Below are 18,013 nucleotides of genomic sequence, written 5' to 3'. Positions count from 1 at the left end.
TTCTCTTTTGAATTATCTCTTTTTATTTCTTAAATGTATTGTTGCATTTTTAGATGTTAAAACAATGGTGCTAATTGTAGGATGTCATTTGGATGTCACCAATGTTCTTATGATCATGCAGAAAGCATAACGCATTAAATGTTTTGGATGAGAGGTTTTGTTACTGATTGGGCTGAGGTTTTTTTTTTAAATTTGTGCCTGCAAATTCTCATTTATTTTAGTAGTAACAAAGATCAACTCATTACCGATGCCTTATTTCAAATGAAAAGGTCTGTCGGAAAGGTCTATATTTTCAGTTAACCAGCCGTCTTCCAATGCAAGGAGGGAAGGGAAGCAATTTGTTCTCAAAACGGTCAAATATAGAGCATAGATGGTTAAAAAAAATTATATATATATTATATGTGTATATATATATTATATCCGTTATGCTGGGTTTCCTAGATCATGTTTATACCCACCTGCTGCCAGGTTAACTTCTTAATACTACATGCCTTTTTGTTTATTCGATTGATGCTTGATATGATAAAACAGTAATTATTGAACAATGATTCACTGTAATTAGAAACCAAATTCTTAGAGGCAATCTTTGAGGCAGTTTAAGAAGAAAAAAAGTTTGTTTTAATGCAGCCTTTGGTTACCTTTATTGGAAACTAATTATCTAAGCTGCCAATCGATTTGTTCTCACTGCTTCCCAGGATTCACTAAATGGCTGCCTTTCAGTTTGAAGGATTTATTAAATCAGTGTAACTCCGCATGTGCAATGAAACCACATGTAGGATATTGCATGAATTGCTCCTTTAAGTACCCTACTCAATATTCTGGGAATGATTGATTCATGCAGTCAAGTAGAAAATCACAAAATGCTATAATGTTAATGGAGCCTAGCTGTATAACCTCCTTCTTTTTTTTTTTTTTTTTTGTACTAGATTGAAAAGGGGGAACCTCAAGAGCTTCACTTCATTATTTTCAACCAGCCCCCCCAGGGATCCCACGGTGACGTTACCAGTATTACTTCCCGGTTTTTAAAGGGGATTTAAATGGCCATCCAATCGGAAGCCACGACCAATGTCATTGCAGCTTCCTACTGGCCCGAGGTATGATAGACATTGTTTCCCCGGAGGGAGACTTAAACCCGGTAACTTCACCGGTGGGATTCGAGGGTCCCCAGAGCTGAAAATAGCGGGGTTTGGCTTGGGGGAGAGGACGACCCCTCTTGTACCCACCCTTAAAAAAAAAAATGTGTTAAAGTGGGTGGGACTGCTCATATAACAATGTAGGTTATTCAAAGTAAGCACTTGGACAGTACAGGATATTTTTTTTGTTGTAATGTCTAAATATCAAAGATTAAAATCTTTGCTGTGCATTGCAGTTAAGAACTCTGAATTTTTCTAGAATGTCCCAAATATGTTTTCATCCCTGACAGTTTGAGACTGAAGACTTCAAAGGTTCATCATTCATGGGGAATTTATCAGGAGTCTTATCCCCTATTTCCCTTTAAATACCAATAGGGCATATACTGTTGGTAAGATGACTAAGTGTAATAAAGCTGTTTCTCTACCTTTTTTTAATTTGGCCAAATATAATCTTCAATCTAAAGTAGAGCTGCCCATGAGAAGACATATATGCTTTCTTATGTTGTCCAGTTAGATACAAGTCTGTGTACAGTGGTGAGAAAAAGTTTCTGAACCCAGAGGATAATTACAGAAATTCCATTGTTTTTCCATGATGAGTCTTGAATCAAATCCAGTCTTTTCTTAAATATCCGATAGGGTTTATATGAACCAATTCTATGTCTCTTGAAACAAAATTATGTATTAATTAGACAATGAGTAATTAAGAGTCAGAGATTGTGAAAAAGTAAGTGAAACCCTGTTTTATCAGTTAAATTAAAGGGGATAATTAGAATCAGGTGTTTAATTAGATCTTAATTTGTGAGTTTGGGAGGCTACCCTATGTAAAGATCAGAAGTATTGTGAGTTTTACCATACAGGTGTGTGGAAACACGTCATGCCACGGTCAAAATAAATCTCTGAGGACCTCAGAAGAGCAGTTATTGATGCTCATCAGTCTAGAAAAGGTTACAAAACCATTTCAAAGGATTTGGGGCTCCACCAATCCTCTGTCAGACAGTCAACAAATGAAGAAAGTTCAAGACTACCGTCACTTGACCTAGTAGCGTCCGTTCTACCAAAATATCTCCAAGAACAAACCGGCAAATCATCCAGGAAGTCACAAAAGAACTCCCAGAGTAAAATCAAGGATCTGCAGGCCACTCTCGCCTTGGCTAATGTGAGTGTTCATGATTCAACTACCAGAAAAAGACTGAACAAGGATGGTGTTCATGGAAGGATAGCCAGGAGGAAACCACTGCTCTAAAAAGAACATTGCTGCCCGTCTGAAGTTTGCCAAAGAGCACATAGATGATCAACAAGACTTCTGGAACAATGTTCTCTGGACAGACGAGTCAAAGGTAGAACACTTTGGCCTGTGTATTGTATCAGAAAATTCTAGAGGAGTGTCAGGCCATCCACCTGAGAGCTGAGGGAAAGTGGGTCATGCAGCAAGACCATAATCCTAAACATACAGCAGATCTTCCAAAGAATGGCTGCAGAAGAAGAAATTCAGTGTTTTTAGAATGGCTTTGTCAAAGTCCAGACCTGAACCCCATTGAAATGTTGACAGGACCTGAAGTGAGCTGTCCATGCAAGACAGCCCTCAAATGTCAGTTGAAGCAGTTCTGTAAGGAGGAATGGGCCAAAATGCCTCAAAACCGATGCGAGACTGAACAGCAGTTACAGGAAGCTATTAGTTTTAAGTCATTGCTGCTTAAGGGGGTGCCACCAGGTACTGAGTCTAAAGGTTCACATACTGTTTCACACGTGGATAATTGATGTTGAATCATTTGTGGATAAATAAATGTTGAAAAAGTATCATGTTTTTGTGTCATTTGTTTGAGGTTATCTTTATCTATTATTAAGACTTGGCTTAAGATCTAATAACATTTTAGGCTTGAAATATGTGTAAATCCTAAGAGGTTCACAAACTTCTGTGTTTTTTTTTTTCTTTTTCTGAAACAAACCTGCAGCCTTTCTTGTCCTTCCATTCATCTTCACACACACAAAACCAATGGGAAATGTAATTAAACAAGTTTAAATTCTGCATCTGTTGGTCATCTTAATTGCCATATCGCCATCATTTCCTTGTCTTTTTATTTGATCACTCGGACATAGCCGTGCATGGTGGAAATGGGACATAAATGAAGTTTAAAGATGAGTATTTTTTTGTGCTGCTTGTTCTGAATACTAGATTTTAAACATATAGCAATAATTGCATTGTCGTGGGATATCTGTTACACTTTTCGGTGAGGATGATGTGACTGCACAGTCGGTGATAGAACAGTCATTTTAAAGAAACCGGTCTTACTCCCTATTGAAAAAACTTAGTCTGTAAAAACACTATCTTCTCATAACAATTCAGTGGAAAAGGGAACAAAAAGTCCAGTGTCGCTGCTTCAGAGGTGTCCCAGGGCAGTGGTGCTCAACACCAGTCCTCAAAACACCCCCTCCACCCCAACAGGTCAGGTTCACCTGTGCTGAAGCTTGGATATCCTTGAGGACTGGTGTTGATTGAGCACCACTGTCCTTGGGTAGGCAACATTTGGCTCTTTCCACAAGTCTGAAAACGGCATGTGTTAATACTTGAAATGTGCGGAGTTCCTTCATAAAAGGCTGTGGGTCAGAGTATTATATCCATTAATTGTAATCCAACCCGAGGGTTTGATAAGTAAATGTGTGCTCCGAGATTAAGCATTCAGGGTAAAGGGGATATGAGTACCTGTTTTCGCCGACAAAGGGAAGTGACCCCAGACATCCCTTCGGAACCCCTGAACAACCCCCGTTTTAGAGCAACATGCGTAATCCATCATGCATGAGGATCTTCTGTCAAGCCAGCTCCCAAAGTATTAGAAGGAAGCTCTGATACAAAACCCCTTCGATCGAAACTTCGTGGGTGTGCTCCCTACTGTGTCGTAGACAGACAAAAATAAAGAGCAAAAGATGAACTTTGATAAAGCGCCAACAGGTGCAAAACGTGTTAGAGGTTTCTTGCCTTCTGGTTGTATTTTATTTTTATTCCTTGCCATGTGCTCAATAAATTGATTTTTATTAGCTATTTAGCACTCTAGCCCTTCTCTTTCGGAGTTTTTTTTTTCTGAGATGTGCACTGTCATTTTTTCCCCTCTATTTTTGTTTGCCATCTAATTAAGAACGATTTCAGGTTTGTACACCACACTCAATGTTTACACGTGCTGTTTTGCTGTGTCTTTGCATCGAGGTGCCATGGTTTGAGTTATTCTGCGAACACATTTCTTTTATTCCCATATGTGGCTTAAGATGTACTTGCTGAAGAGCTTAATCTGCAAAAGGTTTACCTGTGATAAGCGAGCAGTTACCTGTTGGACTTTACAATCTTTGCCAGAGGTTAGTATCTAAACAGGTGTTTGTAATGGGGTTTGTTGTTGTACAAGTTTGCTTAAAGCAGCAATTTGCCCGTTTTTGTTGGTATATTACCTAAACCGGTAGTATCTGACCTACAGTGGCTACCCAGTTCCTGGGATATCCGTTGGTGCAAACCCAGACACTGATCCTTGTCTGATGGACACATCAGTCACTGCTTTCTAACGGTGAGTTATAGTGGTGGCTTTTTCACTGACAATCTACCGTGGTTACCTCGGGAATTGGTAAGATCCTATATCTCGCAGATCTTCTGGGTAATAATATAAATGTGACATAAGTATCTTTTTCCAATCGGAGGCCTACATTTAGTTATTGAGTTGATTTTGCTGCTGGAAAAAGTTGCGTTATAAAATATTGGGATCTAAGCAAATTTTTTTTTCTTTCAATTCTGTGTATTTAAGAATTCTGTATTCATAAGAGAGTTGCGATATTCAACCGCTGCATACGCCAAAAGTCCATTCTGTCAGAAGAAGCGTTAACTCGTAGATATCTGCGTTAATCAGCGCTAGCGATGCAATAGCGTGTATGGGGAGGGTTATGCAATGGCCTTTCAGCAAAACCTTATGATAGAAGATTATTTAACTCCTTTGATGGCGGGGGCTAATATATTAATAAGTTAAACATTTGTTAATATGTATTTTTACTCAATCTAGCTTGGCTAGTCTAATGTTAACTGTCTATATTATATTACCCATTATATACATAGGCAAAATCCTGGGGTAGGTGATCTGTTTTGGTGGTAGCCCACTATTGCCAGGTATCAGAGTTAAGTGAATTGATAATCGGCTATTCTATTAATTCATCATTTGCATGCTCGTTTGTGCTACTGTTATTACATGTAATTGTCTTGCATAAGTAAATATGCAATGCATACTCATTTGTAATATCGGCATTTAATTATAATTTAGCCCACACTTATCGTTGCTTTAAACCTTTTTAGTAAACATTTTTCCCCATTAACTCAGATATCAATTACGACGCTTCTTAGACCATAGAATCGCTGGTTACAAGTTTGGCAGGATAGCGGTTATAGCCGTAGTTGTCACCTGTAAATATTTGCCCATGTCCAATTAATGATGCCAAGTAGCCAAATTATAGAATTCCTCTTTGCCCTGTCTTCCTCTATAAAGAGTGGTGTTATATCTTAATATATAAAATTGAATGGTTAGTGAGGTTAGTGCTATCTGCGGTGAATCTGATTGGTCCGTGACTCTCATTGGCCAAGAGGTACGCCCCACTGTGACATCACCTCCTTCACTCTCACACACTTGCAGTCACACCACACGACCAGAACCTCTGAGGACTCCTTGGTAAGTTGACATATCACACTGTCACCCCCCACACTCACACACAACCCTGTACACACAGTCACCCCCTCACACACACACACAGTGTCACACTCAACACTGTACACACACTCACACTCAACCCTGTACACACACACACACACACACACACACACACACACACACACACTGTCACCCCTGTGTACACACACATTCACACTCACCCCTGTCAAACAACAACCTGTATACACACACACACACTGTCAGCCCTGTGTACACACACACACTCTCACCCCTGTGTACACACATACATCTTACACACTCCACACATTCACACTCAACCATTACCTTTATTGTCCCTGTGCACATCATCTCTTTTCATCCCGCTCTCTGGCCACATGGCCGTCTAAACCGCTCATATATGCCCGCCGCCGCGCACATTACACCGCCCGCACGCGTCCATTACCTTTTATTGTCCCTGTGCACACGCGCGCACATTACACCCCCTCCGCTCACCTCTCCCGGCGCTCCCCTCATCTCCATCCCCGGCGGGGGAACAGGCAGCGGACCCCCTTCCTCCCTCGCGGCGCCTCATCTCCATCCCCGGCGGGGGAACAGGCAGCGGACCCCCTTCCTCCCTCGCGGCGCCTAAGATGGCGGCGCAACCGGAAGGACACCCTTCTTCCCTCGCGGCGCCGAGTGAGAAGATGGCGGCGGCCGGAAGTAGAGGTAGGGGTCGCGTGTGTGTCGCTCTAGGTGTCTGTGTGACAGTGTGTGTGTGTGACACTGTGTATGTGTGACACTGTGTGTGTGACACTGTGTGTGTGTGACACTGTGTCGCCCCCCCTGCCTTTCACGCCCCCCCCCTGCCTTTCACGCCCCCCCTGCCTTTCACACCCCCCCTCACGGCCTCCGGGCAACGCCGGGTATATCAGCTAGTTCTAATATATGAAACTTATTTTGTGGTTCCAGTATTTGACATGCCAACATGGTGCTATTGTAATTATTTTGCGTCAGTAACCAAATCTTAGTTGGTATTGGTAAAAACCTTAACATCTAGAACAGGGGGGCTCCATTCCAGTCCTAAAGCTCCTCCTCCAAGTCAGATTTTCAGGATATCCCTGCTTCAGCACAGGAGGCTGTCCTTGACCCTGAGCCACCTGTGCTGCAACTTGGATATCCTGAATAGGGTGAGGTGAGGGGGCAGGTGGGGGAGTGATGGGGGGGGGGGGGGGTGGTGTGCAGGGGAGGGTTGGGGTGGTGCATCTGTTCATTGCTAGCTGCCAATTTTACATTACATTCTCCGTAGGAATTTATATGATTTTCATTTGAGTGTCAAACAGGTGTTCTGTCTATTTTCACAAACTAGGAATATCCAGTCTTCGTCTAAATCCTGTGGTAGTGTTTCTCCTCACCTTGGAGTGGACTGGTGCATTATATAATGTACTGTACATGGTCCACAGCCTTATTTTAAATACGGTTATTGCTGGATTGAAAATATGGTTGGATGCCTAAAATAAAACCAAGCCTTGTCTGTCTTTTTGCTATATACATATCCTCATGATTTCAATTATCCAGTTCTGATTAATCTTTTAAATTGTTTTCTGGTAAACTACTTTGTGTAATTTTGCTGAAATCTGTTCAAACAGAACATAATGGTATATACATTTCCTGTTAGTAATATTTTTATATCGGATAGCTATTTACACCACTTTTTTTGTCATGGAAAAACATTTTGGATCTCCAGACCTCTACATCTATATTATTACATATATAGTGTGTGTGACTGAGCCTCTTGTTAGACCATGTAAGCCAATGTGGTTTTTGTGACATTTTACACGAGTCCTTTCAATGAAACACAATGCAAAAAAGTTCCAAGCTTGCCTTAAATTCCTGATGATATTTTAATTCAAGTTGCAGAACTGGATGAGATTTCCTATATTTTTGCCTTGGTATACTATACCTTAAATTCAAGGTACCTTTTCTTTTCCAATAACTTTCCTAACCTGTACAATAGAGTGCAGTATTTGTACTCCAACGAATAAAAGGGTGATTAATAAAATATAGATTTTATTCTGTGTACGTAAAGTGACATTTATTCTTTTCCCCCCCCCCCTTACATAGCAAGTGGAATTTGAGTTACCCTTTAACTGCTGAACCAATGAATTCCCCTCCTCTAGCAGCCTATATGCTATTGCAGTGGGCCTATTTAATGGTTATTGGTGTAACAGTATTTTATTTAATGTGAAGTGTTTATTAAATAAACCTTCAACAAATATTTGTAGATTACTTTTTTTGTACATACTGTATGTATACTTTTATTTAGATAGCAGCATCACACTTTACAAAATTACAATACAAGGTAAATAAATTACAAACAATGGGGGTAAGAGTGGCAGGTAAATGACGACAAGGTTAAAGGAGGCAGCTCTGCCCCGAAGACCTCCCAATCTGTCAGAACACAGCTTTGCTGTAAAGTCCATATAACTTTATTCTTGGGTACAGCAAAGATCTGTGCCGAACGTCACATATAAATAAAAGCAATGTTAAATAAGAGCATACTGTTAAAGTAAAGGGTGAGGAGCATTGGACACACTGGTATAGCAGTTGGGTGTAGAAACATTTTAGTCAATCTTGGCATCGACCTGTATTTTTCAGACACATTGCCTTAGGGTTTTACCTTCATCAAAAAATGGCTATATTTTAATATCAATAGCTCAGCACCTGCATGTTCTTCCAAACTCCCACCACTTATCATACGGGGAGAGGTAAAGTGGATGTTAAAGAATCTGAGGTAGTCATACATATTGTAATGAGCAAGTTGATACTTAAAGCAATATTTGTGTGGCTTAACAGTATTTAAGAGCCATAATCCAGCACAGGTTTGGGTATAAAACACCTACAATTTGAAGTGGTTAAATGAATGCACCTTATTGCTTAATTTGAACAACTGGCTTGAAATCTGTCATGACGTTTAAATACTGGTAAGAAGCACTCCTTTGTTTTCTACAATGTGTGAATTTGGGACGTTTCAGGGTAGAAGAGTGTTGTGCTGTAATGTTATCCACTTTTTACAGTGCTATGAAAGTAGAACACCTCACACTGCTTGCAGAGAGAACCATTGCCCATGTATATTCAGAAAAATGAAACAGCAAACTGACTTAGGAAACAAGCACAGCTTTTATTCCTCCATGGTGTGTGTATATATATATATAAAATGAAAGTACAAAGTATTGCATAGTTATTTTTCCTCACTCATACTTTATAACCAGGGAAAAAAGCTTTTCGTACACCAAACTACTGTAGTTCAAATGTTCTTGGATGCCAAGTAAACACATGCAGGTAGCCTTAATATATCAGGCACATTGAAAATCATATTTAATGCAGCAATCTTCCCCACTATCCATATTCCTAATTTTTACATAATTAAAAATCCACAGGTGTGAACCATACCATGTTTGTAGCTGTGGGGACCTGTTTTTCAGAGAGCTGCACTGTTAGTCATCAGTGTTTAACCGTATGGTTGCTCTCCAGCAAATCACAAGCAAAGTGACTGACGTCCCTTAACCTGGTAATGGAAGGAGGCGGTCTCTTCCATTTTCCTGCATTACAGATAGTGTTCTTACATGATGTACCCACTCTGCTGTGGGTCCCGACATGCCACACTCCATGACTTAGTGGCTGTCTTGGGGCACCCAGAGGGGTCAAGCGAAGCTTCAGGAATTCAAAATGGCTGCCATTGACCGTGGTACCACAGGCCAAGAGGAAGTGGTGATGTTGTGGCTTCCTTTTGAATGACTGGGCACTATTTTTGAAAATCCAAAAGTACCAGGAACTCAAACAGTTCGTATCAGGAACTTGGTCCTCCTCGGATGTAAAATCGTGTGGCCGCGCTTAGGGAAGACTACTACTTTACATTCTGCCAGCGCAAAAACCCTAATCATTTCTCTGCAGCTCGTATGTAAACCAAGGAAGACAGAAGCAGCAGCTCTGGAGGTTTGTTTAATAAAATTAAGTTGACATTTCTAAGGCCGTCATAGTGCATCCAATATCCATCAATCTGGAAGGCCGCAGAATAATGATGTTCGTCTTTGTTAAACAGCGTGGCACCTTCCAACAAATATCTGAAAATGGAACAGAATGAGACCGGAGTAAGTGGCAGTCATTCTAAATGTTCAAGTGTAGCCGACTTCATTGTCCACCCATGGGTACAATGTTGTGCTATGAGGGAGCAATGTCACATGCTCCATAATCACCATCTATATAATGTCTACAAATTACAACATGTTAACGCTGAAACAGTGTCACACAAACTAAATACTCTGAACCACGGCATTTCAATGCTGCACTTACAAATGGTGTCTGGGTGGAATGGAGCACAGGCCAAACAGGAACAAACAGGCAAAAAGGATCATGACAGGGTAACTCCCATAAAAATATTATTTATTCAGCTCACAAGCATAAACAGGTAAAAATACCCCACTTATGTGTTTCGCGCTTATGTGCTTTATCAAGGTGCATGAGCGCGAAACATGGAGGTAGGGTATTTTTTGCCTGTTTATGCAAGCTGGAAAATATTAATTTATTATGGGAGTTACCGTCCTGGTTATTTTTGTCCGTTTGTTCCTGTCGGGGCTGTGCTCCGTTCCACACAGACACCGTTTGGACACCTTTTTTCAATGGATTCTACACGCTATTCGGACTTGCCAGATCCACTGAGAAGGCTTCATACAAAAGGTAACAGGCATTAGCCTTATGATAGATATATATCCGTAAATTTGCAGAGGCGAGAGTCCTATATTGCGCCATATATTGTGGGTACCACTAGGCGTGAATTCTCCCAAGCATTTAATACCCTGGATTACTGAAGGCATTTCCGGACATTATTGATCTAATACTAGGAATACTCCATAGACTGAGCACCATTTCATCCCTGAACTGTACTGTTGTACTTACAAATTGTTAGAAATTAAACCTGATCACTTTATGCAGGTTGCAGGCACCCACCTGCACTTGACCCCAAAAGGTAGTGTACAAAAGGCCCCTCCGTACCCCCCCCCCCCCCCCCACCTTTTGTTTTCCATTGGTGGCTGGAGACTTATGGTGGCATGTTTGGGGGGATGTGCACATGCAGTTACTGTCCTTACTTACTTATGATCTGACAAATCCAAGTAATATGGTACATATGCCAGTTCTTCTGACTTCCATTGTTCCATATTTAAAATAACAAAAGGAGGTGCTCCGTGACAGAAAATTCTAGGAGAAAATTCCCTCAAACCGCCACACCTACAAGAGATAAAGAAGTCTTACCTGCCAGAATAGTATACATATAGACCTATAGCAAGCAGATACTCTGCAATTTATCCCTTCGGTGTTGGAGTCGGGTCCCATGAAATGAGTCACCTACCCATACACCTCACAAAGCTCAATCTTGAAACAGAAGAGCTCATCCACAGCCAGCTGAACCAGGTCTCCGTGTGGTAGATCATGAGGAGGGCTGAAATAAATCGTTTGTTAATGATCAATAAATCCATTCAAGTGACACAGCTAAAGCGGTTCCATCTCAAGTTTCTCATTTAGAGCATCATAGTAATAAGCAATCCATGTGTGACACGCAAATATGCTTTTTAATTAAAAGTATATCATGTTTGAGGGTAAATATACATGAACATATATAGTATATGTACACAGTATAAATAGGTATCGCCCCACTGTAGTGAGAATGCCAGTACTGTAGTGTTTATTAAAATAAAATAATAGTGACTAATGCCCTTTAACACAAGTATAAGTATTTGAAGTCATTATGTTGGATCAGGGTGTATACATAGCAACCGGACACCCTGTGGAAATGGTTTTACTTTCTCCCCCCTCGTCACTGAGCAGACATATCCTCCCTTTCCTAAACCCTGCTCTTTCACTGCTTGGGCATCTGAAGAAGAGCAAGCACGTTCAAATAAGGTCACTGAGCAGAAGGATATGGGGGAAGCGTGCAGGAAGCAGGAGGCTGACAAACGCATACAGAATTACCGGGTCAAGAGAAAATAAAAGGTATTTGTTTATTTGAATAAGTGCAAAACACAAATGTTCAAGTAAACTAGTATAGGGAAGTAAATTACATAAGTGGTATAAAAATGTTTTTTTTATATTGTAGTGTCAATAGAGAGATATCCATTCAACTGTGATAGCGCTGATCTGACTTCGAATGGAAGTTTACACATGAGTGTCCCAATCGGCACTATCACAGTTAAAGGCATAACCCACAATATCTTCTATATACCCAGTTTAACTATCTACAGGGCCTGGGAATTTACCCGTTTTCATACACTTGCATTCGTTTGTCTACTTTAAGTGTAGTTTTCTTGTCATAGTAATTAATTACAATTTTTTATGTTACATTTACCTAATTTTCTCCATTACTTAACTGTACTATGTAGTTAAAAAAAAATAGTTATTCATTACATTATTTATTCTGCTATTGATCTACCCGTGACATTGCATTACAGCTACAATCATGCCTACTATTCACTTTCATTTACCCCTCTTCAAATTTGACAATATTCCCTTTTTGACCCATGAGGCCTTCACAATATGTTACTACAAAACGCCTGCGTTCTTCAATTCTGCCACGTCATTAAGACGCCTATATATTTTGAAGCTGCTTTTCCATGTCAGGGAAGCTGGGATCTCCAATCAAACAAAGCACATTTGCACCACATTAGAAACCTAAATGATTCATTGTTTCATGAAATGAATGTGGCGAGTTTTCTGTCTGTGAGCGTGATGTTTCCCTCTTTGGCTCCAGAACAGTCCCCTATTGTAGGACAACCTTGGTTCATTATTTTTTTTTTTATTCGTATTTTAGATGTTTGGTTTTTTCTCTCAAAATAAATAGGAATCTACACGTTCATATTCTTTAAGCCAGTGACATGTGAAACTTTCTGTTGCAACCAAAGTTGGACTCGGAAAGAGTGAATAAGTTATTGTAAAGATTGTTCTTAACTTACTTTATAAGAATTGTTTGCATCTGGCTGTCCTGCATGCGAGTTGGACATCTTGAATTTGAACAGTAGCTCTCTTGTATAGAAGCCATAAGGTGCTCTAGGTTTCTTGTAAAGTTCTTATGCTCATTTCCAAACAAGTCAATCTCTAAAGACGTTTTGTGGATCCCAGACTTGTACTGGCGTTTCTCCATCTTGTCCCATATCCACAGCAGCTTGACCGATGTGAAACTATAGGAATCCATCAAATGAAGAAAACAATCCACAAACTCTCGGCCAAGGAAAGGGGAAAGCTCTCTTGGGAAGGTGTCATTGTCACGCAGAATGACATACAGCAGCATTAAAAAGCCATCAATTGTGCATGTATTCTTTAGTGTTATCTCAACATAAAGAGGTGTGCAGGACACTGCTTTACGTCCAGCTTTAATGGTAAAAACCCCTCCCCAAGGAAGCACGGGTCTCCAAAATGAGCGTTCATGATCAGAATTGTTTTTAATTGATGCTTTGATCTCTTCAAACAATGTCTTCATCCTGAACAAACACCGAAAACAGGAGAAATTAACTGTTTAGGTCATCAGACACTATTATAAGTGTGTTGCTTTCTTTTTCAGTAAACAATATCCTAGACACGACACTCAAATTGGTAACATAACATAATTAAGGTATCTACACAAACTAGCATTTCAACACCTCGGACCACAGGAATCTGGAAATCTGTAGTTGCATGCAATTTTGCATTACAGATTCACAGTAAACACCACAGGGATATTTATAAAAGTACAATACGGGTGCAAAAGTAAATTGCTCTGGGTAGCAGCAAAACACACGTGTATTCAGAGGGCAAACGCCATGCTGAAGCATTTATAAACTTTGCTGAACACGGAGTGGGTCTTAGCACTCTCCTATCTTTTGTTCCCTTCTTTCTTTGACAGGTGTGAAGAAATCCGATCACAATATCATTACAGTGGAGCAAACAAGATTGACAAGCAGCTTCACTGCACAGAGCCTCTAGTCAGTGCAAGTGGAACAAAAACTGCCAAACGTCATAAAATTATTTAAAACAAACACTGAAACAGAGATGTAACCTATTTGCTGCCAGTGTTGCAGGCCCCTGTACCATGAACAGTTAGCCCATTAAACAAACATCACTATCATTAGTTTAATTCAGTCCTATGTGGACAGCAAATAAAAAGATAACTTGTGAGCACATTCACGACTCAGGCTTGTTCTATAGTAGGTGCGTGTGCACGTGACGCACACTTTTTGTGTGTACAGTCCGTGCTGCCGGGAGCGACAGGTTTGCAGTGTGTATGTGTGTCTGTATGTATATATATATAAAATATATATATATATATATATATATGTGTGTGTGTCTGTATGTATGTATGGGTTTGTGTATATATACACACATGTATATTGTGTGCTATTAATTTATTTATATATTTTTTAAATAAAAGGCACGTTGAGAATAAATTATTTATACACACACACACACACACACACACACACACACACACACACACTACAGCGGCGCGAATACTTAGTTTTCTAAGTATTCCCCGCTATCGCCCGGCTCCACACACTTCCGTGCGTGCGCGCGCGCGGCCCTATCATTCAATGGTTGGCTAACCACAGCCAACTATAACTGCCACGCACACACGGCGCAGCGCGCTCCCCCACTATATTACGGGCCTCAGATAGGTCTGCATCCCTGCTTCTCCCCAATGTCTCTTAGCATAGTGCTCCACTGTAGTTAGGGATTGTGGGATATGACATGCAAATGAGCACATAGTTATAATATGTGAGATAACACATTTAACCACATTATGTCAGGCTGTAGGGCAGTAACTATTTTTCAGGATTATGGAAAGACCTCAGGATGGTGCCGCGGGGACCGAACGCATCAGAAGGCACAGATCCCTTTTGTACTAAAGGTCAGATGACAATACACGGATATCCTGCCTTAAAACACATGCAACGTGTGCTGCTGTTTTGTTTACATAATGGATTGTTGATGTGAATGCCTGACAACTTTTGCAGTAGAAGCACCAGTTATATTTTTTCTCATAATTAGCAACTAAGTACTGTGTTTAAAGAATCACAACATCAACCTTTCTCTATTCTTTCATCATGCATATAGCACTACAGACAGACACTCACATTTTGTGGCATGTTTTTCCATATTAAAAATAGATATTTAGTTAGTATATTTCTATCTACACCAATATGACATCTTTCCATGCTCTGTTTCAAGGTGTAAGTTAATGAGTCACTTGGACAGGGTTCTTGATACACTGAATGGAAGAGAATCATTGCGACAGAGCAGACTATGTCTGGGTATCAATCTGGCCCTTAAGCAGCTGGTCAAGTTCTTCATTGAGCCAGTCAAACTGCAACTAGCTCTTAAAATAGCCCCAGTTTTGCAGCTGGGCGACTAAGTAGTCCCAAAGATTTAATTTCAAGTAAGATTTATAACTTTTGAAATTATAATTTCACTGAAGTCAATGAGGGAAACCGACTCGTACAATCCTTCATATGTTGCAGTGCAGAAACCTTTGCCAAATTCAGAAAGTGGTCCTATTAATATGGGACAAATGGTGTGCTGAAAGATTAGTATGATTCATCTACAGTAAATAAAATAGCATGTGTGGTGCATTTGCATGTCTCAGGTCTGCAACCCTATCTTTCCCCATTATCGCTTAGCATACAGTGCTTCCACTGCAGCCGGGGATTCTGGGTACTGACATGCAAATGAGCAGTGTGTCACGCTTTACTTATCCATTTTACCATGGAACCCTATAAGCTTATGCCTGCCATTTTACACAGCTATGATTAATCTGAAGTCAACGTGACCTCAGTCTCAGGCAGTTAATGGAGAGCTTAACGTCTGTAGGAGTGTGTGTATGACTTGCGTAACTGCCAATTGTATTGATGTATTTGCAATATGTTGCAGGCACGTCTAGCAGTCAAAAACGCTGTGCCATCAAACAACTTGTCCTCTCATTCCCAGAACAAAACCACACACAGATCAACAACCTGCCAAATAAGCAAATCAACTCATTGCCAGATAAATGAAGGAACAGTATGCAATGATGTGGAAAAATGATAACCAGCGCTCAAAGAAGCTGGAGACCTATCACAGCCTGCAGAGAGAATACACTCTCGCACCTTACCTACTGAAGGTAAAAGACCCAAAGCAGAGACAGACCTTGTGCCACTACAGAATGAGCACCCACGGCCTGGAAACAGAAGCCCAGGGAGATGAGACTGCGACAACTATGTGAGCTAGGAGAGGTAGATGATGAAACATTCCCTTCTGTGCTGCACAAAATACTCTGATGTGAGAGGTGGCCACTTCTAGAAACTCACAGCTCCACAACTTTAATATTATAAAAGAGAACCAAAAAAAATAGCAATCCTCCTAGGAGAGGACAAAACCCCAGCAGAACTGGCTGCACACTATCAGCCCGTCTCAGGGAGAGAGATACCCACTAAACGCCACATCCCTGTAACAGTTACCCATGTACTGTGGAAACATTACACCCTGCCCCGTTATTCATGTACCGTGTAATCATTATACTCTACCCCGTTATTCGTGTACCATCTAATCATTATACCCTACCCCTCGTTATTCATGTACTGTGTAATCATACCTACTCCCTGTTATTCATGCACTGTGTAATCATTATGCCCTACCCCGTTATTCATGTACTGTGTAAGCATTGTACCCTACTCCGTTACCCATGTACCGTGTAATCATTATACCCTACCCCATTATTTATGTACTGTGTAATCATTATACCTACTCCATTATTCATGTACTGTGTAACCATTAAACCTTACCCACTGATATGCATGTACTATGTAATCATTATACCCTACCCCATTAACCATGTACTGTGTAATCATTGTACCCTACCCCCTATTACTCATGCTTTGGCAATACTGAATGTTTTTCTGTCGCGCCCATAAATCTTATTTGATTTGGATTATAGAGAAGATCATATACTTGTATGGAACATATCATGTTTGCAGCAGTGATTAAAGTGAGAGTAATTTGACCCCAGTGTCATTCTGTCAAATGTAAATTAGGTTTGTAGGAGGGCGATCCCATCGTTTAATCCCTGAGGTCCCAAGCAACACTAGAGAAATCAGTGCAGATTCAGGTTACATCAAATATAGTCGGTCACGACTTCTCACACTGCTAAGTGATTATTTATTTGCAATGTTTTGCAAGTCCCTCTAACATTGCAGGAGATTAGAGGGCGGTCACATGCAAGTCTATGAGACACCTGCCATGTGATTAAAGTGTACCCCAGTCTGGTAAGGGGGGGGGGTATTTTAACCATGTCACTGCCACAGGAGATCTCTCTGTATTATGCTGCAGGCACTCCTGGCAGTTGAGTAAGAGGGGACTGCAGGATAGTGTAAGGCTACGCTTATAGTGGAAAAATCATTGAGATGACTTCCAGCGATCAAGCCGTCGCGCTTGCTATAATTGCATGCTAGAGCGGCAATGCCTTTGTTTTGACGCGACATCGCTTCGCCATCACTAAAAACGCAGCTTTACGCCTGCCCCTGGCAGTGGGTGAGTAAGAGGGGCCCGCAGGACAGTGTGAGGAGGGTTTGCAGGGGCCTGCGGGACAGTGCGAGGCGGATTGGCAGTGTGCCGGGGGGCGCGGGGTGACAACGGAATCTCAGTAACTTCCGGTGGAGATCTCGGGCTTGCTGTGACAGGAGCGCGGAGGGGGAGGAGCTGCCACTGCACATACACCCCGCGCTAACGTGACCTGGAGGCGGCGGCGAATAAACACCTCACCCGCTGCTACAGGGGACGGTCACCCGCAGAGGAAGCGCCGAGGGCCCCGGGGGGCGTCTTCCCCGGACACCGCCATGGGGCTCAGCCACGTGTCACTGCTCCATGACCGACTCCTACCTCCGCCCCAGCGCCGCGCGCACACCCAGGGCAACATCTGTCCCCGCCCTCTGACGTGTGCGGATCACGGTGGAACGCGAGAGCTCACGCACGCGTGCGTCTGACGTATGCAGATCACGGTGGAACACGACCATATCCACGCACGCGTGCGTCTGATGTGTGCGTCACGGTGGGTGGCTTGGGAGCGTGGCCAGTCACGCACGCTCAAGTTAAGGGGGCCGTGGCAAAACAGTTGCTATGGAAACAGATGTGTGTAGCAGCTGTTTGGAAAGGAAATGG

The 18,013-nt window shown here is 41.5% G+C and overlaps 1 protein-coding gene across 3 annotated transcripts; it reads right to left on the bottom strand.

The window, feature by feature from the left end:
* Positions 1-8,961: 8,961 nt before the first annotated feature.
* Positions 8,962-17,778, bottom strand: DORIP1 (dopamine receptor interacting protein 1). Of its 3 annotated transcripts, none has more exons than XM_075614345.1 (5): positions 17,613-17,777; positions 12,805-13,329; positions 11,208-11,297; positions 10,952-11,086; positions 8,962-9,924 (listed from the first exon to the last, which is right to left on the bottom strand). In XM_075614345.1, the coding sequence occupies exons 2-5, from the start codon at positions 13,326-13,328 to the stop codon at positions 9,741-9,743; spliced, it is 933 nt and encodes a 310-aa protein (XP_075470460.1). In that variant the 5' UTR covers position 13,329; positions 17,613-17,777; the 3' UTR covers positions 8,962-9,740. The 3 variants fall into 3 exon arrangements, with proteins under 3 accessions (XP_075470460.1, XP_075470459.1, XP_075470461.1); XM_075614344.1 differs by having other exon boundaries at positions 17,618-17,776; XM_075614346.1 differs by lacking the exon at positions 10,952-11,086 and having other exon boundaries at positions 17,618-17,778.
* Positions 17,779-18,013: the final 235 nt, after the last annotated feature.

The sequence above is a fragment of the Ascaphus truei genome, chromosome 9, assembly GCF_040206685.1.
Source record: "Ascaphus truei isolate aAscTru1 chromosome 9, aAscTru1.hap1, whole genome shotgun sequence".
NCBI lineage: Eukaryota > Metazoa > Chordata > Amphibia > Anura > Ascaphidae > Ascaphus > Ascaphus truei.
Note: the sequence above shows the minus strand (reverse complement) of the source record. Positions and strands in the feature narration are given on the sequence as shown.

Coding starts and splice junctions, on each gene's coding strand:
- DORIP1 (XM_075614345.1), bottom strand. CDS start 13,328: ATGAAGACATTGTTTGAAGAGATCAAAGCATCAATTAAAAACAATTCT. Junction 11,087..11,207: donor GAGCTTTGTGAGGTGTATGG/GTAGGTGACTCA, acceptor TATCTCTTGTAG/GTGTGGCGGTTTGAGGGAAT. Junction 9,925..10,951: donor TTGGATTTGTCAGATCATAA/GTAAGTAAGGAC, acceptor TTCCATTTTCAG/ATATTTGTTGGAAGGTGCCA.